We start from the raw sequence: 18913 nt of genomic DNA on the forward strand, positions 1-18913 counted from the left end.
TAGTATTGTAAGCCCTATCCTGGCGCCCCTAAGTCTGATATTGTCCTAGTTTATTGTAGTATTGTGAGCCCTATCCTGGCGCCTCTAAGCCTGATATTGTCCTAGTTTATTGTAGTATTGTGAGCCCTATCCTGGCGCCCCTAAGTCTGATATTGTCCTAGTTTATTGTAGTATTGTAAGCCCTATCCTGGCGCCCCTAAGCCTGATATTGTCCTAGTTTATTGTAGTATTGTGAGCCCTATCCTGGCCCCCCTAAGTCTGATATTGTCCTAGTTTATTGTAGTATTGTAAGCCCTATCCTGGCGCCCCTAAGTCTGATATTGTCCTAGTTTATTGTAGTATTGTGAGGCCTATCCTGGCCCCCCTAAGTCTGATATTGTCCTAGTTTATTGTAGTATTGTAAGCCCTATCCTGGCGCCCCTAAGCCTGATATTGTCCTAGTTTATTGTAGTATTGTGAGGCCTATCCTGGCCCCCCTAAGTCTGATATTGTCCTAGTTTATTGTAGTATTGTGAGGCCTATCCTGGCCCCCCTAAGTCTGATATTGTCCTAGTTTATTGTAGTATTGTAAGCCCTATCCTGGCGCCCCTAAGCCTGATATTGTCCTAGTTTATTGTAGTATTGTGAGGCCTATCCTGGCCCCCCTAAGTCTGATATTGTCCTAGTTTATTGTAGTATTGTGAGGCCTATCCTGGTGCCCCTAAGTCTGATATTGTCCTAGTCTATTGTAGTATTGTGAGGCCTATCCTGGCGCCCCTAAGTCTGATATTGTCCTAGTTTATTGTAGTATTGTGAGGCTTATCCTGGCCCCCCTAAGTCTGATATTGTCCTAGTTTATTGTAGTATTGTGAGCCCTATCCTGGCGCCCCTAAGCCTGATATTGTCCTAGTTTATTGTAGTATTGTGAGGCCTATCCTGGCGCCCCTAAGCCTGATATTGTCCTAGTCTATTGTAGTATTGTGAGCCCTATCCTGGCCCCCCTAAGTCTGATATTGTCCTAGTTTATTGTAGTATTGTGAGGCCTATCCTGGCGCCCCTAAGTCTGATATTGTCTTAGTTTATTGTAGTATTGTGAGGCCTATCCTGGCGCCCCTAAGTCTGATATTGTCCTAGTTTATTGTAGTATTGTGAGGCCTATCCTGGCGCCCCTAAGCCTGATATTGTCCTAGTTTATTGTAGTATTGTGAGCCCTATCCTGGCGCCCCTAAGTCTGATATTGTCCTAGTTTATTGTAGTATTGTGAGCCCTATCCTGGCGCCCCTAAGCCTGATATTGTCCTAGTTTATTGTAGTATTGTGAGCCCTATCCTGGTGCCCCTAAGTCTGATATTGTCCTAGTTTATTGTAGTATTGTGAGCCCTATCCTGGCGCCCCTAAGTCTGATATTGTCCTAGTTTATTGTAGTATTGTGAGGCCTATCCTGGTACCCCTAAGTCTGATATTGTCCTAGTTTATTGTAGTATTGTGAGCCCTATCCTGGCGCCCCTAAGCCTGATATTGTCCTAGTTTATTGTAGTATTGTGAGCCCTATCCTGGCCCCCCTAAGTCTGATATTGTCCTAGTTTATTGTAGTATTGTGAGGCCTATCCTGGTGCCCCTAAGTCTGATATTGTCCTAGTTTATTGTAGTATTGTGAGCCATATCCTGGCGCCCCTAAGTCTGATATTGTCCTAGTTTATTGTAGTATTGTGAGGCCTATCCTGGCGCCCCTAGGTCTGATATTGTCCTAGTTTATTGTAGTATTGTGAGGCCTATCCTGGCGCCCGTAAGTCTGATATTGTCCTAGTTTATTGTAGTATTGTGAGGCCTATCCTGGCGCCCCTAAGCCTGATATTGTCCTAGTTTATTGTAGTATTGTGAGGCCTATCCTGGCGCCCCTAAGTCTGATATTGTCCTAGTTTATTGTAGTATTGTGAGCCCCATCCTGGTGCCCCTAAGTCTGATATTGTCCTAGTTTATTGTAGTATTGTGAGGCCTATCCTGGTGCCCCTAAGTCTGATATTGTCCTAGTTTATTGTAGTATTGTGAGGCCTATCCTGGTACCCCTAAGCCTGATATTGTCCTAGTTTATTGTAGTATTGTGAGGCCTATCCTGGCCCCCCTAAGCCTGATATTGTCCTAGTTTATTGTAGTATTGTGAGCCCTATCCTGGCGCCCTTAAGTCTGATATTGTCCTAGTTTATTGTAGTATTGTGAGCCCTATCCTGTTGCCCCTAAGTCTGATATTGTCCTAGTTTATTGTAGTATTGTGAGGCCTATCCTGGTGCCCCTAAGTCTGATATTGTCCTAGTTTATTGTAGTATTGTGAGGCCTATCCTGCCCCCCCTAAGTCTGATATTGTCCTAGTTTATTGTAGTATTGTGAGGCCTATCCTGGCGCCCCTAAGTCTGATATTGTCCTAGTTTATTGTAGTATTGTGAGGCCTATCCTGGCGCCCCTAAGTCTGATATTGTCCTAGTTTATTGTAGTATTGTGAGCCCTATCCTGGCGCCCCTAAGTCTGATATTGTCCTAGTTTATTGTAGTATTGTGAGCCCTATCCTGGCGCCCCTAAGTCTGATATTGTCCTAGTTTATTGTAGTATTGTGAGCCCTATCCTGGCCCCCCTAAGTCTGATATTGTCCTAGTTTATTGTAGTATTGTGAGGCCTATCCTGGTGCCTCTAAGTCTGATATTGTCCTAGTTTATTGTAGTATTGTGAGCCCTATCCTGGCGCCCCTAAGTCTGATATTGTCCTAGTTTATTGTAGTATTGTGAGCCCTATCCTGGCGCCCCTAAGTCTGATATTGTCCTAGTTTATTGTAGTATTGTGAGCCCTATCCTGGTGTCCCTAAGTCTGATATTGTCCTAGTCTATTGTAGTATTGTGAGGCCTATCCTGGCGCCCCTAAGTCTGATATTGTCCTAGTTTATTGTAGTATTGTGAGGCCTATCCTGGCCCCCCTAAGTCTGATATTGTCCTAGTCTATTGTAGTATTGTGAGCCCTATCCTGGCGCCCCTAAGTCTGATATTGTCCTAGTCTATTGTAGTATTGTGAGCCCTATCCTGGCGCCCCTAAGTCTGATATTGTCCTAGTCTATTGTAGTATTGTGAGCCCTATCCTGGTGTCCCTAAGTCTGATATTGTCCTAGTTTATTGTAGTATTGTGAGGCCTATCCTGGCGCCCCTAAGTCTGATATTGTCCTAGTTTATTGTAGTATTGTGAGGCCTATCCTGGTGCCCCTAAGTCTGATATTGTCCTAGTTTATTGTAGTATTGTGAGGCCTATCCTGGCGCCCCTAAGTCTGATATTGTCCTAGTTTATTGTAGTATTGTGAGGCCTATCCTGGTGCCCCTAAGTCTGATATTGTCCTAGTCTATTGTAGTATTGTGAGCCCTATCCTGGCGCCCCTAAGTCTGATATTGTCCTAGTCTATTGTAGTATTGTGAGCCCTATCCTGGCGCCCCTAAGTCTGATATTGTCCTAGTTTATTGTAGTATTGTGAGGCCTATCCTGGCCCCCCTAAGCCTGATATTGTCCTAGTTTATTGTAGTATTGTGAGGCCTATCCTGGTGCCCCTAAGTCTGATATTGTCCTAGTTTATTGTAGTATTGTGAGCCCTATCCTGGCGCCCCTAAGTCTGATATTGTCCTAGTTTATTGTAGTATTGTGAGGCCTATCCTGGTGCCCCTAAGTCTGATATTGTCCTAGTTTATTGTAGTATTGTGAGGCCTATCCTGGCGCCCCTAAGCCTGATATTGTCCTAGTTTATTGTAGTATTGTGAGCCCTATCCTGGCGCCCCTAAGTCTGATATTGTCCTAGTTTATTGTAGTATTGTGAGCCCTATCCTGGCGCCCCTAAGTCTGATATTGTCCTAGTTTATTGTAGTATTGTGAGCCCTATACTGGCGCCCCTAAGCCTGATATTGTCCTAGTTTATTGTAGTATTGTGAGGCCTATCCTGGCGCCCCTAAGCCTGATATTGTCCTAGTTTATTGTAGTATTGTGAGGCCTATCTTTGCGCCCCTAAGTCTGATATTGTCCTAGTTTATTGTAGTATTGTGAGGCCTATCCTGGTGCCCCTAAGTCTGATATTGTCCTAGTTTATTGTAGTATTGTGAGGCCTATCCTGGTGCCCCTAAGTCTGATATTGTCCTAGTTTATTGTAGTATTGTGAGGCCTATCCTGGCGCCCCTAAGTCTGATATTGTCCTAGTTTATTGTAGTATTGTGAGCCCTATCCTGGCGCCCCTACGTCTGATATTGTCCTAGTTTATTGTAGTATTGTGAGGCCTATCCTGCCCCCCCTAAGTCTGATATTGTCCTAGTTTATTGTAGTATTGTGAGCCCTATCCTGGCGCCCCTAAGTCTGATATTGTCCTAGTTTATTGTAGTATTGTGAGGCCTATCCTGCCCCCCCTAAGTCTGATATTGTCCTAGTTTATTGTAGTATTGTGAGGCCTATCCTGGCGCCCCTAAGTCTGATATTGTCCTAGTTTATTGTAGTATTGTGAGCCCTATCCTGGCGCCCCTAAGCCTGATATTGTCCTAGTTTATTGTAGTATTGTGAGCCCTATCCTGGCGCCCCTAAGTCTGATATTGTCCTAGTTTATTGTAGTATTGTGGGCCCTATCCTGGCCCCCCTAAGTCTGATATTGTCCTAGTTTATTGTAGTATTGTGAGGCCTATCCTGGCGCCCCTAAGTCTGATATTGTCCTAGTTTATTGTAGTATTGTGAGCCCTGTCCTGGTGCCTCTAAGTCTGATATTGTCCTAGTTTATTGTAGTATTGTGAGCCCTATCCTGGTGCCCCTAAGCCTGATATTGTCCTAGTTTATTGTAGTATTGTGAGGCCTATCCTGGCGCCCCTAAGTCTGATATTGTCCTAGTTTATTGTAGTATTGTGAGCCCTATCCTGGTGCCCCTAAGCCTGATATTGTCCTAGTTTATTGTAGTATTGTAAGCCCTATCCTGGTGCCCCTAAGTCTGATATTGTCCTAGTTTATTGTAGTATTGTGAGCCCTATCCTGGCGCCCCTAAGTCTGATATTGTCCTAGTTTATTGTAGTATTGTGAGCCCTATCCTGGCGCCCCTAAGTCTGATATTGTCCTAGTTTATTGTAGTATTGTGAGCCCTGTCCTGGTGCCTCTAAGTCTGATATTGTCCTAGTTTATTGTAGTATTGTGAGCCCTATCCTGGCACCCCTAAGTCTGATATTGTCCTAGTTTATTGTAGTATTGTGAGGCCTATCCTGGTGCCCCTAAGTCTGATATTGTCCTAGTTTATTGTAGTATTGTGAGCCCTATCCTGGCGCCCCTAAGTCTGATATTGTCCTAGTTTATTGTAGTATTGTGAGCCCTATCCTGGCGCCCCTAAGTCTGATATTGTCCTAGTTTATTGTAGTATTGTGAGGCCTATCCTGGCGCCCCTAAGCCTGATATTGTCCTAGTTTATTGTAGTATTGTGAGCCCTATCCTGGTGCCCTTAAGTCTGATATTGTCCTAGTTTATTGTAGTATTGTGAGGCCTATCCTGCCCCCCCTAAGTCTGATATTGTCCTAGTTTATTGTAGTATTGTGAGCCCTATCCTGGCCCCCCTAAGTCTGATATTGTCCTAGTTTATTGTAGTATTGTGAGCCCTATCCTGGCGCCCCTAAGTCTGATATTGTCATAGTTTATTGTAGTATTGTGAGGCCTATCCTGGCGCCCCTAAGTCTGATATTGTCCTAGTCTATTGTAGTATTGTGAGCCCTATCCTGGCGCCCCTAAGTCTGATATTGTCCTAGTTTATTGTAGTATTGTGAGGCCTATCCTGGCCCCCCTAAGTCTGATATTGTCCTAGTTTATTGTAGTATTGTGAGGCCTATCCTGGCGCCCCTAAGCCTGATATTGTCCTAGTTTATTGTGGTATTGTGAGCCCTATCCTGGCGCCCCTAAGCCTGATATTGTCCTAGTTTATTGTAGTATTGTGAGGCCTATCCTGGCGCCCCTAAGTCTGATATTGTCCTAGTTTATTGTAGTATTGTGAGGCCTACCCTGGCGCCCCTAAGTCTGATATTGTCCTAGTTTATTGTAGTATTGTGAGCCCTATCCTGGCGCCCCTAAGTCTGATATTGTCCTAGTTTATTGTAGTATTGTGAGCCCTATCCTGGCGCCCCTAAGTCTGATATTGTCCTAGTTTATTGTAGTATTGTGAGCCCTATCCTGGCCCCCCTAAGTCTGATATTGTCCTAGTTTATTGTAGTATTGTGAGGCCTATCCTGGTGCCCCTAAGTCTGATATTGTCCTAGTTTATTGTAGTATTGTGAGGCCTATCCTGGCGCCCCTAAGTCTGATATTGTCCTAGTTTATTGTAGTATTGTGAGCCCTATCCTGGCGCCCCTAAGTCTGATATTGTCCTAGTTTATTGTAGTATTGTGAGGCCTATCCTGGCGCCCCTAAGTCTGATATTGTCCTAGTTTATTGTAGTATTGTGAGCCCTATCCTGGCGCCCCTAAGTCTGATATTGTCCTAGTTTATTGTAGTATTGTGAGGCCTATCCTGGTGCCCCTAAGTCTGATATTGTCCTAGTTTATTGTAGTATAGTGAGGCCTATCCTGGCGCCCCTAAGTCTGATATTGTCCTAGTTTATTGTGGTATTGTGAGCCCTATCCTGGCGCCCCTAAGTCTGATATTGTCCTAGTTTATTGTAGTATTGTGAGCCCTATCCTGGTGCCCCTAAGTCTGATATTGTCCTAGTTTATTGTAGTATTGTGAGCCCTATCCTGGCGCCCCTAAGCCTGATATTGTCCTAGTTTATTGTAGTATTGTGAGCCCTATCCTGGCGCCCCTAAGTCTGATATTGTCCTAGTTTATTGTAGTATTGTGAGCCCTATCCTGGCGCCCCTAAGTCTGATATTGTCCTAGTTTATTGTAGTATTGTGAGCCCTATCCTGGCGCCCCTAAGTCTGATATTGTCCTAGTTTATTGTAGTATTGTGAGGCCTATCCTGGCGCCCCTAAGTCTGATATTGTCCTAGTTTATTGTAGTATTGTGAGCCCTATCCTGGCGCCCCTAAGTCTGATATTGTCCTAGTTTATTGTAGTATTGTGAGGCCTATCCTGGCGCCCCTAAGTCTGATATTGTCCTAGTTTATTGTAGTATTGTGAGCCCTATCCTGGCGCCCCTAAGTCTGATATTGTCCTAGTTTATTGTAGTATTGTGAGCCCTATCCTGGCGCCCCTAAGTCTGATATTGTCCTAGTTTATTGTAGTATTGTGAGGCCTATCCTGGTGCCCCTAAGTCTGATATTGTCCTAGTTTATTGTAGTATTGTGAGGCCTATCCTGGCGCCCCTAAGCCTGATATTGTCCTAGTTTATTGTAGTATTGTGAGCCCTACCCTGGCGCCCCTAAGTCTGATATTGTCCTAGTTTATTGTAGTATTGTGAGGCCTATCCTGGTGCCCCTAAGTCTGATATTGTCCTAGTTTATTGTAGTATTGTGAGCCCTATCCTGGCGCCCCTAAGTCTGATATTGTCCTAGTTTATTGTGGTATTGTGAGCCCTATCCTGGCGCCCCTAAGTCTGATATTGTCCTAGTTTATTGTAGTATTGTGAGCCCTATCCTGGTGCCCCTAAGTCTGATATTGTCCTAGTTTATTGTAGTATTGTGAGCCCTATCCTGGCGCCCCTAAGCCTGATATTGTCCTAGTTTATTGTAGTATTGTGAGCCCTATCCTGGCGCCCCTAAGTCTGATATTGTCCTAGTTTATTGTAGTATTGTGAGCCCAATCCTGGCGCCCCTAAGTCTGATATTGTCCTAGTTTATTGTAGTATTGTGAGCCCTATCCTGGCGCCCCTAAGTCTGATATTGTCCTAGTTTATTGTAGTATTGTGAGGCCTATCCTGGCGCCCCTAAGTCTGATATTGTCCTAGTTTATTGTGGTATTGTGAGCCCTATCCTGGCGCCCCTAAGTCTGATATTGTCCTAGTTTATTATAGTATTGTGAGCCCTATCCTGTCGCCCCTAAGTCTGATATTGTTCTAGTTTATTGTAGTATTGTGAGCCCTATCCTGGCGCCCCTAAGTCTGATATTGTCCTAGTTTATTGTAGTATTGTGAGGCCTATCCTCGAAATATGCATCTCCTGTATGGGCTAACCTGCCAGATTATCTGTGCCTACTAAAGTATGATTATTATGATGATTATTTTTATTATTATTGACTGTATTTTCAATGACATGGTATGTTAAGGTAACCTTGATAGTAGAGCAGTGAATCGCTTTCGTCAGCAACACATGAAGAATATCTTGCAGTTTTGAGTCTTTGACTTCATCTAACGAGGCTTTGTACAGCATGCATGTGAAATTCTGTGGGTAAAATGTTGTTAGATGGTGTTCTGGCTTGAACCTGAGTCTTATCCATGTCTCAAAAAGGATCCCATTCTTTGTCAGATTACGTTTAAATAAAGGTTATATGAACTTTGTAGGAACTAGAAAGCCACAAAAGCTATGTCACAGTACCACGATTATATTTTTATTTGTCAAGCTATATAACAAAAGAAACCGACTACATACCTCATTGTGTAGGTTTCTGTTGGGTTTGAGCTGACGCAGCTTGTCCACTAAAGCGGAAATTTCCTGTGCATCATAACATGCTCTAAGTCTGGCTATTGCATTACTATACTCTAGATCAGCGCCTGAGAATAATAATTATAACAAAATAAAATTAGCTGTGTTGAACCCACTGTAGTGAGCTGTGATAGAGGTATTTTAGAGTGTGATGGTGAAGTCAGGTAAAAGCGAGGTGAAACTATGATGTATAGTGAGTTAAGTTAAGTTGAGGTTAGTTGAAGTGAGAAAAGGTAAAAGAGAGGTGGAACAAAAAGGGATGATGTGAGGTGGCAAGGGAAAATGTAAAATGAGGTGATAATATCAGGTGGGGCAAGAAATAATGATTTAAGGCAATAGAAGTGAGAAGAGGTTCTGTAATGTAAGGTGAAAAGATATAAGGTGGGGCATGGTGTGGAGAAGTAGGTTGATAAGAGGTGCAAGTTTGAGATTAGGTGAGTTGTAAGTATGGTGAGGTGAGGCGAGGCGAGCTGATGTGAGGTGAAGTAATGAAAAGAAGGAAGGTGAAATGAGAAGTGATACAACTTGATGTGAGACAAGTTGTAGTGAGGAACAACTGTAAGAAGATGATAAGGTCAAGCAAAGATAGTTGATAAAAGGGAGTAAGATGAGAGGACTTAATTGAAGCAAGGTTGTTAGAAGTGAGTAAGATATGACAAGAGGAGTAAGGTGTGGTGAAGGTTAGGTGAAAAGAGGACAAGTACAAGCTGAGAAAAGATAAGAAGCAGTTTTCAATGAGCTACTATTATCCATTGATCAAGGGAAGTGAGTCAAAACGGGAGATGTTGAAGCTACAGTAAATAGCAGACAGGTTGATGAACCCATCTACAATACATCCTATTTAACAAAATGTTTAATGTTAAGCATACCTGTTGACACAAAATCTTCCAGTAATTGTTTGAATTGTAATGGTTCCCTTGGCATTTTTCTCTTGAGATCACCAACCTCATCAGGTTTCTATAGGAAAATGTAAAATCATTGTAAAAAGGTGAGAGGGCAAGCTGATGTAGGACTAATTTCCCTTTAAATAAACTGCAAAATAAGTTCAAACTTAAATACCTTTGCTGGAGCAAACAAACTGAATTTCTCATCCTGAAGTACTTCAGCACCATTCACTTTTGTTGCACTGTTACAAACAAGACTGAAAAACAGGCTAACAAAATTCAACCCTTTGTGACATCATCTAGGCTTTTTCTTCTGAAAATAATCCTACCTGACAAACGATTTCAAAACTCTTATATGTTGGTCTTTATCTGCTATTAAAGGGGTTGACTTGATAATTTCTGTAGACTTGACACAGAGCTAGCGAGAAAGAAATTTAGAATTATCAAAAAGTGTAAAAAAAAATGTATTAGGAAGCAAATCAGGTGGGAAAGTTCAGATAACAATAATTTCTAGATGGTTTTGGTTGAAGCTATTAGCATTCATTTGAAAATATTAAAATCGATCAAAGTAGATTTTTCCGTATAATCAACAGAAGCATTATTCCAGTCTCGAGCCATTGTAAAGAAAACAAAACAAAAGATTGCAGCTAAGATGTCCCCTTCAGCTATACAATACCAAATGGACTCTTAAATATGATTTTCAAGTGTACAGTAACTCAATCTAATAGCATCCAATAAAGTACTGATGTCAAAATAAACTATGAAAGAAGGACCGTTTTGAAGATGTGTGACCAAAACAAAAAGAGGTGCAATTCCCAACTTACCGATAATAAACACCGAAGCTCTTCTGTTGAACAGGTTTTCAAGCTGTCCCAGAATTCATGCTGAATGGCTTTCCCTTCCATGATAAGTCTGAGTGTGTTACATGCTTGAACCTGACATGCTAGCGTAACAGACTCTCCCGTGGCAAGGCTGTCAGCAGGGGACTTTGGGACTTCTGCAGCAAGGTAGAGCCGGTAGTCCATAGGGAGCTCAGTATGGATGTTGTCTTGAAGCAGCAGGGTCACCAGGTCCTGAAAACAGATGGAGTTAGATGAGTTACTAAAGAAAATCAAGAAAATAGTCTTAATTTCTAATTTCATTTCTAAACTTTTGTACACTCATTAGCTACTGTATCCAACTAAAATGATGAAGTCCAGCTTTGAACTTTTCTTATTCACCCAGAACCCCCCACCCACCCCCTCAAACAACACCCCTGATAATCGCCCTCAGACGTGTTGGATGGTAATTTGTGTCCACTGTTTCTTGATTGTTTCTTTTTCACTCTTTCCAACAGTGGAACGTTCCCTTGACTTGCCTCCTCTGAGCCCCAACTTAATCCCCCAGGTACAGGTACTTCCACATTTGATGGTAGATTCTAACTTTTCTGCTTGCTTTGCTCTTGCTGTTCCAGGAGCCGCACCTTCCCCTGACTTGCCACCCTTACACCCCCCCCACCTCCCCCCACCACTGGTATGGATACGCCTGCATTGGATGGTAGATTTCTTACCTTGTTTCCAGACCGCTTGCTTTGCTCCACCTATTCCAGGAGGGGAACCTTCCCCTGACTTGCCACCCTTAAACACCCCCCACCTCTGGTATGGATACGCGTGCATTGGATGGTAGATTTCTTACCTTGTTTCCAGACCGCTTGCTTTGCTCCACCTGTTCCAGGAGGGGCACCTTCTCCTGACTTGCCACCCTTAAACACCCCCCACCTCTGGTATGGATACGCGTGCATTGGATGGTAGATTTCTTACCTTGTTTCCAGACCGCTTGCTTTGCTCCACCTGTTCCAGGAGGGGCACCTTCCCCTGACTTGCCACCCTTGACCACTGGTGCCTCACATCTTCACCAAGGATGCCACAGCAAGCCATGTGGTAGCCATGCAGCTCGCATTCGTCTACTGTATACAAGGATGACTTACAGCGCTATAAGAGAAAAGGATCATTTATTTGAATCATCAAATCCAAGTTATATAAAAAAAATAACCTCTAGGATCTCATATTTTAATACAATGACAAATCCATTATATCTATAACTTGTTCATCCAAAATACCTGCAACAGCATCTGAAGCATTTTTACTGTATTTTGCTGTATGTGTAATCTAATAAATTACCTTTGCCTCTTTGCAGTGTTGGAAGAGTTTTAGAGCATCTCCAAACTTCTCCTGGTAGAAGTACAAGGTGCCCAAATCAAATGACACCTAAAAATAACAGACAACATCCCTCTTATAACAGGCAATCACTCAGAGATAAAGTTAACTTAGAACTGTACTGTAGCTAGAAATGTTTAGTATTTGTATTGTACAATTGACGTCGCCAGACATTTTTTTTTTTTTTTTTGCCAGCAGCAGCCAAGTCCCAGGTCCTGGAACACTGAAACACAATGCTCTGTATGACATTTCTCTATGTAAGGAAATTGAGTTTGTTCTATTTAATTTACCTTATACAATTGAGTACTTTTGCATAAAAGTACACTTATGAAGCTAAATCTGTCAGTGAAATATAAAAATGAACAATCTTAAACTTGCCTGTGCGATAATATCTTCCTTCTTTACTTGCTTGACCTTACTGGTTGTTCCATTAACAGTTGACTTCACTACCTCACCATCTGCAATGCCATTACAAGAAGCTTTTCCTTCCTTCTCACCCTGTGTTGCACCACCATGTGTTGCACCCCCCTGTGTTGTCTGGGCAGCAGCTAAACTAGACAAGGAAGGCGGAGTCATCTGGGGGGACACTTGTTGCTGCTGAGGGGAGCAGGGTAATTCCAAGTCTTGTGTGATGGTGAGGGCTTTCTCTAGGATCTGAATTGATGAAGGCAACTGATCTTTCAACTGAAAAATAAAACATACATTAAGTCAATCCTACAGTAAGATGGTGTGTATTGATGGTGTGTATGAGTTGGGATAAGACTTAGAGAAGTAAGGAGTTGACCCACAACAACATGGCTGAGAAGAATAGTCAACCAAAAGGTATAATAATCAATAACATAGTTTGTGGGTGAATGGGGGCCAAGGCCCTCTCCAAAAAATAATAATCAGGAGGGGTTGAGGGGGAATGATGTACGGTTCTCTTGCACCGCCTGTTATGGTTATATCCAAGCATTCCCCTCCTCCGCCCTTTTCCTTGGACTATCTTTACTCAAATCACCTACCGTTTTGAGAATGACATCATTTGTTGCAGCCTCCAAAGTCCTGATGCAAAGAAGAACTCTACAAGTTAGTCCCCACTCCATACCAGCCGTCTTTATGGGCATACTTGGCACAACAAAAAAATACTTTTCTGTTTCTGTAAAGCTCATTTCTTATCAATAATTGCTTTGTCACTTAATAACATGATAACAAAGTTTATCTCAGCTCTTTTAAAAACAGAATAAGAAAATAATTTTGCAAAGGAGCTGTATCTAAAGAAATGCCTGGCACCATTTTTGTCTTCAACTACTCAGAAAAATGGAAATTTTAGGGTAATCCATCAAACAGAATAATTCTTTGAATATATCAATATCTATTAATAGTTACTATATGAATTTATTAATAATTACTAATATCAATTTATTCTTTTGTATGGATAATTAATATCTGTGGCAGCCAATTTATTTTTTTTAATGGGAAGTAGTCTAATTGAATTTAACTGACTTTTCCTGCAATTGCCTTTTATTCAACAAACTTTCCTCTCGTTAGTCTTCTTGAGTACCTAAAAATGGACATTGTATATGGAATCTTACCCGTTTTTTACTTTTCCCACATTTGGAAGGAAGTGCTGTGCCAAAGTCCTAATGACCCTTGAGTAATAAAAAGGATAATTAATTAATATTAGATGTAGAAATGATGAATGAAGGTTGTCCTTAACTGCCACTGCTTGCATAATTCTTTTCAACATGTAACTTACCAGGGGTCGGTTGCACAAATCCTGGATAAGTCTTATCCACCGGTTAAATCCTTATCCAGCGGATAAAAGTTATGCAAGTGGCGTGATTCGGTTGCACAAAGCCTGAATAAAAGTTATCCAGTGGATAAAGTTATCTGGATGATAAAGGTTGGATAAAATCTTATCTACCAAATAAATGTGAAGAAAAAACAAAATGGCGTCTTGCTTTCAAATTTTTTTGTCAGAATTAAGATTAATTTTAGACGCAGTGAAAGTTGAAACACATGCAAACGACGAATTTTACTGTTGGTAAATTTACAATGAACTACAAACTTACATGCAGCTTTGGCAGGACTAAAATCAAACTATATTGTCTGTTCTGTCGAGAAATGTGACTCCCAAAGACAGGAAGAGGCTAAAACACTATCCCCTGTGATCATTCCGTGATTTACATGCACTTTGCCTCGATAAACTGTTTGTTTTGTGACACCTTTAGTAGCTCTTTCAACGGTTGCCATTTTGTTCGAAGGAAAAACAGCGAGTGCTCTGCATATCTACCATGGAAACAGGAAGTCATTTAGTGGTAATGATGGCTATTCAGCAGATAGTTATGCAGCCTTCTATCCAGGCTTTGTGCAATGCTACTTTATCCGCCGGATAACTATTCTCTGGATAAGAATTTTATCCGGCAGTTAGCGCCTATCCGGCGGATAACTTATCCAAGCTTTGTGCAACCGGCCCCAGGTGCTTAGCTAAGGGGTACAAGCAACCAAGCAGCAAAAAAGGCCTTTTTAGGACAATTATACTTGTCCCCATACGATATCTACCTAGGCCTGGCCGTAGCAGGGGCCGAGGCACTAGGCGCATGTGCCCCACTATATGGAAATGACCAGTAAGGGCGTGGCTGTGCCTCCAATGTTTATATGTTTCTGTATCGTGCTCCATATGATTTTGATCCCTGCAGAAGCACTTCCATCACTGGGCATCCCCCCAGGCAGATCCTGGTTACCCGTACTTTTAAGAAAACCAAATTATGACAATACACAAAAAGTGCAGAATTGCTTTCATTCTTAAACTGTGTCAGGTTTACTTACCATCTGTGGTAGATAATAAGCGCCATGGCTGACCGGAGATCAATGCTATTCAGATCACCATCTATACACTGGGATTTACCAGGAAAGAAAGGGTACATGGTAAGAAATCTGATACACAATGGGTTATCTTGGTACACGATGAGTGATCTGGTACATGGTGAGTGATCTGGTACATGGTGAGTGATCTGGTACATGGTGAGTGATCTGGTACACGGTGAGTGATCTGGTACATGGTGAGTGATCTGGTACATGGTGAGCGATCTGGTACATGGTGAGTGATCTGGTACATGGTGAGTGATCTGGTACATGGTAAACGATCTGGTACATGGTGAGTAACATGGTGAGTGATCTGGTACATGGTGAGTGATCTGGTACATGGTAAGTGATCTGGTACATGGTGAGTGATCTGGTACATGGTGAGTGATCTGGAACATGGTGAGAGATCTGGTACATGGTGAATAATCTGGTACATGGTGAGTGATTTGGTACATGGTGAGTGATCTGGTACATGGTGAGCGGTCTGGTACATGGTGAGTAATCTGGTACATGGTGAGTGATCTGGTACATGGTGAGTGATCTGGTACATGGTGAGTGATCTGGTACATGGTGAGTGATCTGGTACATGGTGAGAGATCTGGTACACGGTGAGTGATCTGGTACATGGTGAGTGATCTGGTACATGGTGAGTGATCTGGTACATGGTGAGCGATCTGGTACACGGTGAGTGATCTGGTACATGGTGAGTGATCTGGTACATGGTGAGAGATCTGGTACATGGTGAGTAATCTGGTACATGGTGAGTGATCTGGTACATGGTGAGTGATCTGGTACATGGTGAGTAATCTGGTACATGGTGAGTGATCTGGTACATGGTGAGTGATCTGGTACATGGTGAGTAATCTGGTACATGGTGAGTGATCTGGTACACGGTGAGTGATCTGGTACACGGTGAGTGATCTGGTACATGGTGAGAGATCTGGTACATGGTGAGTAATCTGGTACATGGTGAGTGATCTGGTACATGGTGAGTGATCTGGTACACGGTGAGTGATCTGGTACATGGTGAGTGATCTGGTACACGGTGAGTGATCTGGTACATGGTGAGTGATTTGGTACATGGTGAGTGATCTGGTACATGGTGAGAGATCTGGTACATGGTGAGTAATCTGGTACATGGTGAGTGGGTGAGTGATCTGGTACATGGTGAGTGGGTGAGTGATCTGGTACACGGTGAGTGATCTGGTACATGGTGAGTAATCTGGTACATGGTAAGTGATCTGGTACATGGTGAGTGATCTGGTACATGGTGAGCGATCTGGTACATGGTGAGCGATCTGGTACATGGTGAGCGATCTGGTACACGGTGAGTGATCTGGTACACGGTGAGTGATCTGGTACATGGTGAGTGATCTGGTACATGGTGAGTAATCTGGTACATGGTGAGTGATCTGGTACATGGCGATTGATCTGGACAATGAAACCAGTTAACAAGATTTGAACTATTCAATGATCAACTTACAGCAGAGGGTATAATCTTCAGAAGCTGAGAAAACAGATAATCCTGCCACTGCAATGTTAAACTATAAAAAGAAGTGTATGATGTATTATTAGTTTTACTCCCTCTCAGGCCTGGCTTATCAAACATTTTGTTTGATGTACATATTCATGTGATTAGTAACCTACTTAGTAAGGTATTCAAAAGGTTTCAATCATGACTAGCCGGCTGTGCTTTATACTTTTATCAAATGAGAGCTAGAAATTTACACTAATTGCGTTTATTTTAAATACTGTACAACATGCCCTTACAATAGTGTGCATGTTTGAACAATTATTGTCTCAAAATCATGTGATAAACCAATCATCAAATCTACAACTTCCCTGATGTTTGAACACATGTTGTGATGTATATAAACCTGTTCGGCTGGTAAGTCAGTTCCCAAACAGAATCGCAGATTTATTTGTAATTCAGACCAAATACCATGAAACTAGAAAAATATCCTTTGATACTTTCAAGGACTTTTGATTTCTGCATGCAACATTTATTTGTATTTTATTTTCCAGGGTTAAACCCTGGAAGATGTGCTTTGTTTGTTCCACTGGACTCACCCATTTTCCAGAGCTTCCAAGTTCCAGTCCAAATGATAGGCAACCTGTAAAGCAAGTTGCTTCAAATGCCTGCTTCTCTTGGACTCTGTTGGCAGGCTCCCATCAGGGACAGGCTGGTGAAATAAATGTTTAGAAATGTTACATTTGGTAGCTTTTTCCTGAAACTTGCAACACAACTTTTGTTGCATTGCAAGTTGCAAGTAAATTATGCATTTAACTCTCCTTTTTTGCAACTGAGAATGCAATGTTTTGTTGCATTGCAAGTTGCAAGTAAATTATGCATTTAACTTTCCTTTTTTGCAACTGAGAATGCAATGTTTTGTTGTATTGCAAGCAGGAAGAAATAAGCACCAGTATTGGTACTTTCTACTGCCCTGTGCATCATGGGTTTTTTTATTATTGCATTGCAAGTTGCAGGAAAAATTGCCCATGTAACACAGCATCAAATGATGCTTTTATTAGTTTTCTTGAGCAGCATTAGCATAATACTTTTAACACAGAAAATTTAATCTGAAACTGGAATTACAATGCTAAAAGAAGGGAGAATCTTTTCACCAAAAAGCATACTTACTTGTTTTGTGACTGTCAGACGGCCAAACTTCATCAGATAGTCCAATACAGTATCAAATATATTTTTTTACTAGTGCTTTTCAAATAGTATACTACTAAATGAATTGATGACAAATTACATTTACACAAAAAAATATTTAATAAACAAATTTTGTCATTCGAGAACTGGGCAAAGTTATTTTATTTAGTGAAGTTATTTTTTATTGTTACCGTGTTTGTAGATGGTGGCACTTTGGAACGCTCCAGGAACTGTACAATGAGTTGTGCAGCACTAGGAACTGTCACAGAGGAGGGAAAATAACACCTTCACATTAGTACAGCGAAACATGGACATGAATAGTACCTTTCCTTCGCAATAGCCAAATCGTAATTAATAATATAAATATATCATTATGAATATACCATTATCCTCACCTGCGAAGGCATCTTTGAGATGATTTTCTAACAGAGTTCCCGTGGGATCAAAGACGAACTCAAACCATGCGAGAGGATGCTTTACCTCCGCCATATTTTTACTGTTGAGCCTGCGCTGACAGCGGTAATCTTCAACGGGTTTCCTGTGGTGCCTTTCCCAAAAGACAGTCCAGACAAACAGACATGAAAAATGTAAACACCCCCCCTCCCCACCTCCCAGAGTAATAGCCACGCCTAAACGTATTTCACTTTTTAGACTCGATGACGAGAGAGACTGTTAAAGGGAAAAAACTTGCCCCCATAATTTTGTCATAAAAAGCTTGTTTTCTTATGGTTGGGGTCGAAATTTGCACCTTGCCAGTTGTCAAAACAGCATTTTTTGCCTACAAATAAAACGGTTCTTGAAATAAGTGCCTCTCCGGAATGAAGGCATCGATGCGGGTATTTGGGAGAAAGGACGAGAGTACCTTGTCTACGTGAGATACGAGCTTCGCCCTTTACCTGAGCAAAATGGTGAGCCTGGGCCAATGTTTGAGCGAGAGGGGGGTGACACCCTCGCTAACTGTGCTGTGAGTTATGTTGCCGACTTCTTGAGGAATCGCGGCACCTCGCGCTCCCTTGATCTAACCAAAACACGAGGCAAGATCCTCGAGCGATATGACAAGAAGCTGGCCACTACTGGATGCACCAAAGAAGACCTCTTTGAGATGGAAAAGAAGCTCGAGGTAAAGCTAGTAGCCGTGGACGCCCTGGGTAACGTTCTGTGGGACTCGGGGAAGTACAAGACTAAGGCGAGGGTCACTATCCCTTGCCACAATAACCACGCCTGGGCGGAGCTCCCGACAGAACTGTACCGATCGGGACAGGGCGTTTACAGACGAGACAGGATATGACCCTCAATGGCTCCCTGACGATCACCCAGCCTACCAAGAGTACACCGAAGCTACGCACTCGATGGGCGGCGCAATAGGGTATCGCTTCAAGAAGTGGACCCAAAGAGAGAACATCAGGCCAACGCCTCTTAAATACAGGGACGTCTGGCGAGCTGCGCAGGTTGAGTCCAAAGTGTGGAATAGCAAGGAAAACTTAGGGGCGTAGCCTCATGCGCACATCGACATGCGTGCGGCGTACCTAGGATGCGAGGACAGTCTCTCCGGCGGCGCCTCGGACGCCATTGATTTGGTACGGAAATACGGCTTCCCTACGAACGTGTATCGTATCGCGGATGTTGTGGGACGACCATTGAGCGAGGTTCTTCAACTAACCGGGGCCATTCAGCTGACCGAGTGGGAGTTCTCTGAGGCCTGCCACCCCTACACTTCCGGGAGGGTAGGGCAGCACTTGAAACAC

At 42.6% G+C, this 18913-nt stretch overlaps 1 protein-coding gene across 2 annotated transcripts in view; it reads right to left on the bottom strand.

Moving 5' to 3' along the window:
• The window catches only part of LOC5504201 (integrator complex subunit 8), a 40622-nt gene extending 22940 nt beyond the window's left edge, over positions 1–17682 (bottom strand). The window contains exons 1-16 of one of the 2 annotated variants that reach the window (XM_048720999.1): positions 17564–17682; positions 17360–17427; positions 16580–16692; positions 15993–16053; positions 14474–14541; positions 13237–13293; positions 12667–12706; positions 12041–12346; positions 11627–11713; positions 11267–11437; positions 10292–10540; positions 9797–9885; positions 9643–9724; positions 9453–9540; positions 8530–8651; positions 8212–8322 (exon numbers count right to left, since the gene is read on the bottom strand). In XM_048720999.1, coding sequence (XP_048576956.1) covers positions 8212–8322; positions 8530–8651; positions 9453–9540; positions 9643–9724; positions 9797–9885; positions 10292–10540; positions 11267–11437; positions 11627–11713; positions 12041–12346; positions 12667–12706; positions 13237–13293; positions 14474–14541; positions 15993–16053; positions 16580–16692; positions 17360–17427; positions 17564–17657 — 1806 coding nt within the window. In that variant the 5' untranslated portion in view covers positions 17658–17682. The remainder of the gene's footprint in view (positions 1–8211; positions 8323–8529; positions 8652–9452; positions 9541–9642; positions 9725–9796; positions 9886–10291; positions 10541–11266; positions 11438–11626; positions 11714–12040; positions 12347–12666; positions 12707–13236; positions 13294–14473; positions 14542–15992; positions 16054–16579; positions 16693–17359; positions 17428–17563) is intronic. The other variant, XM_048721000.1, reaches the window with a different exon arrangement.
• Positions 17683–18913: the final 1231 nt, after the last annotated feature.

Source organism: Nematostella vectensis, chromosome 13, assembly GCF_932526225.1.
Source record: "Nematostella vectensis chromosome 13, jaNemVect1.1, whole genome shotgun sequence".
Lineage (NCBI taxonomy): Eukaryota > Metazoa > Cnidaria > Anthozoa > Actiniaria > Edwardsiidae > Nematostella > Nematostella vectensis.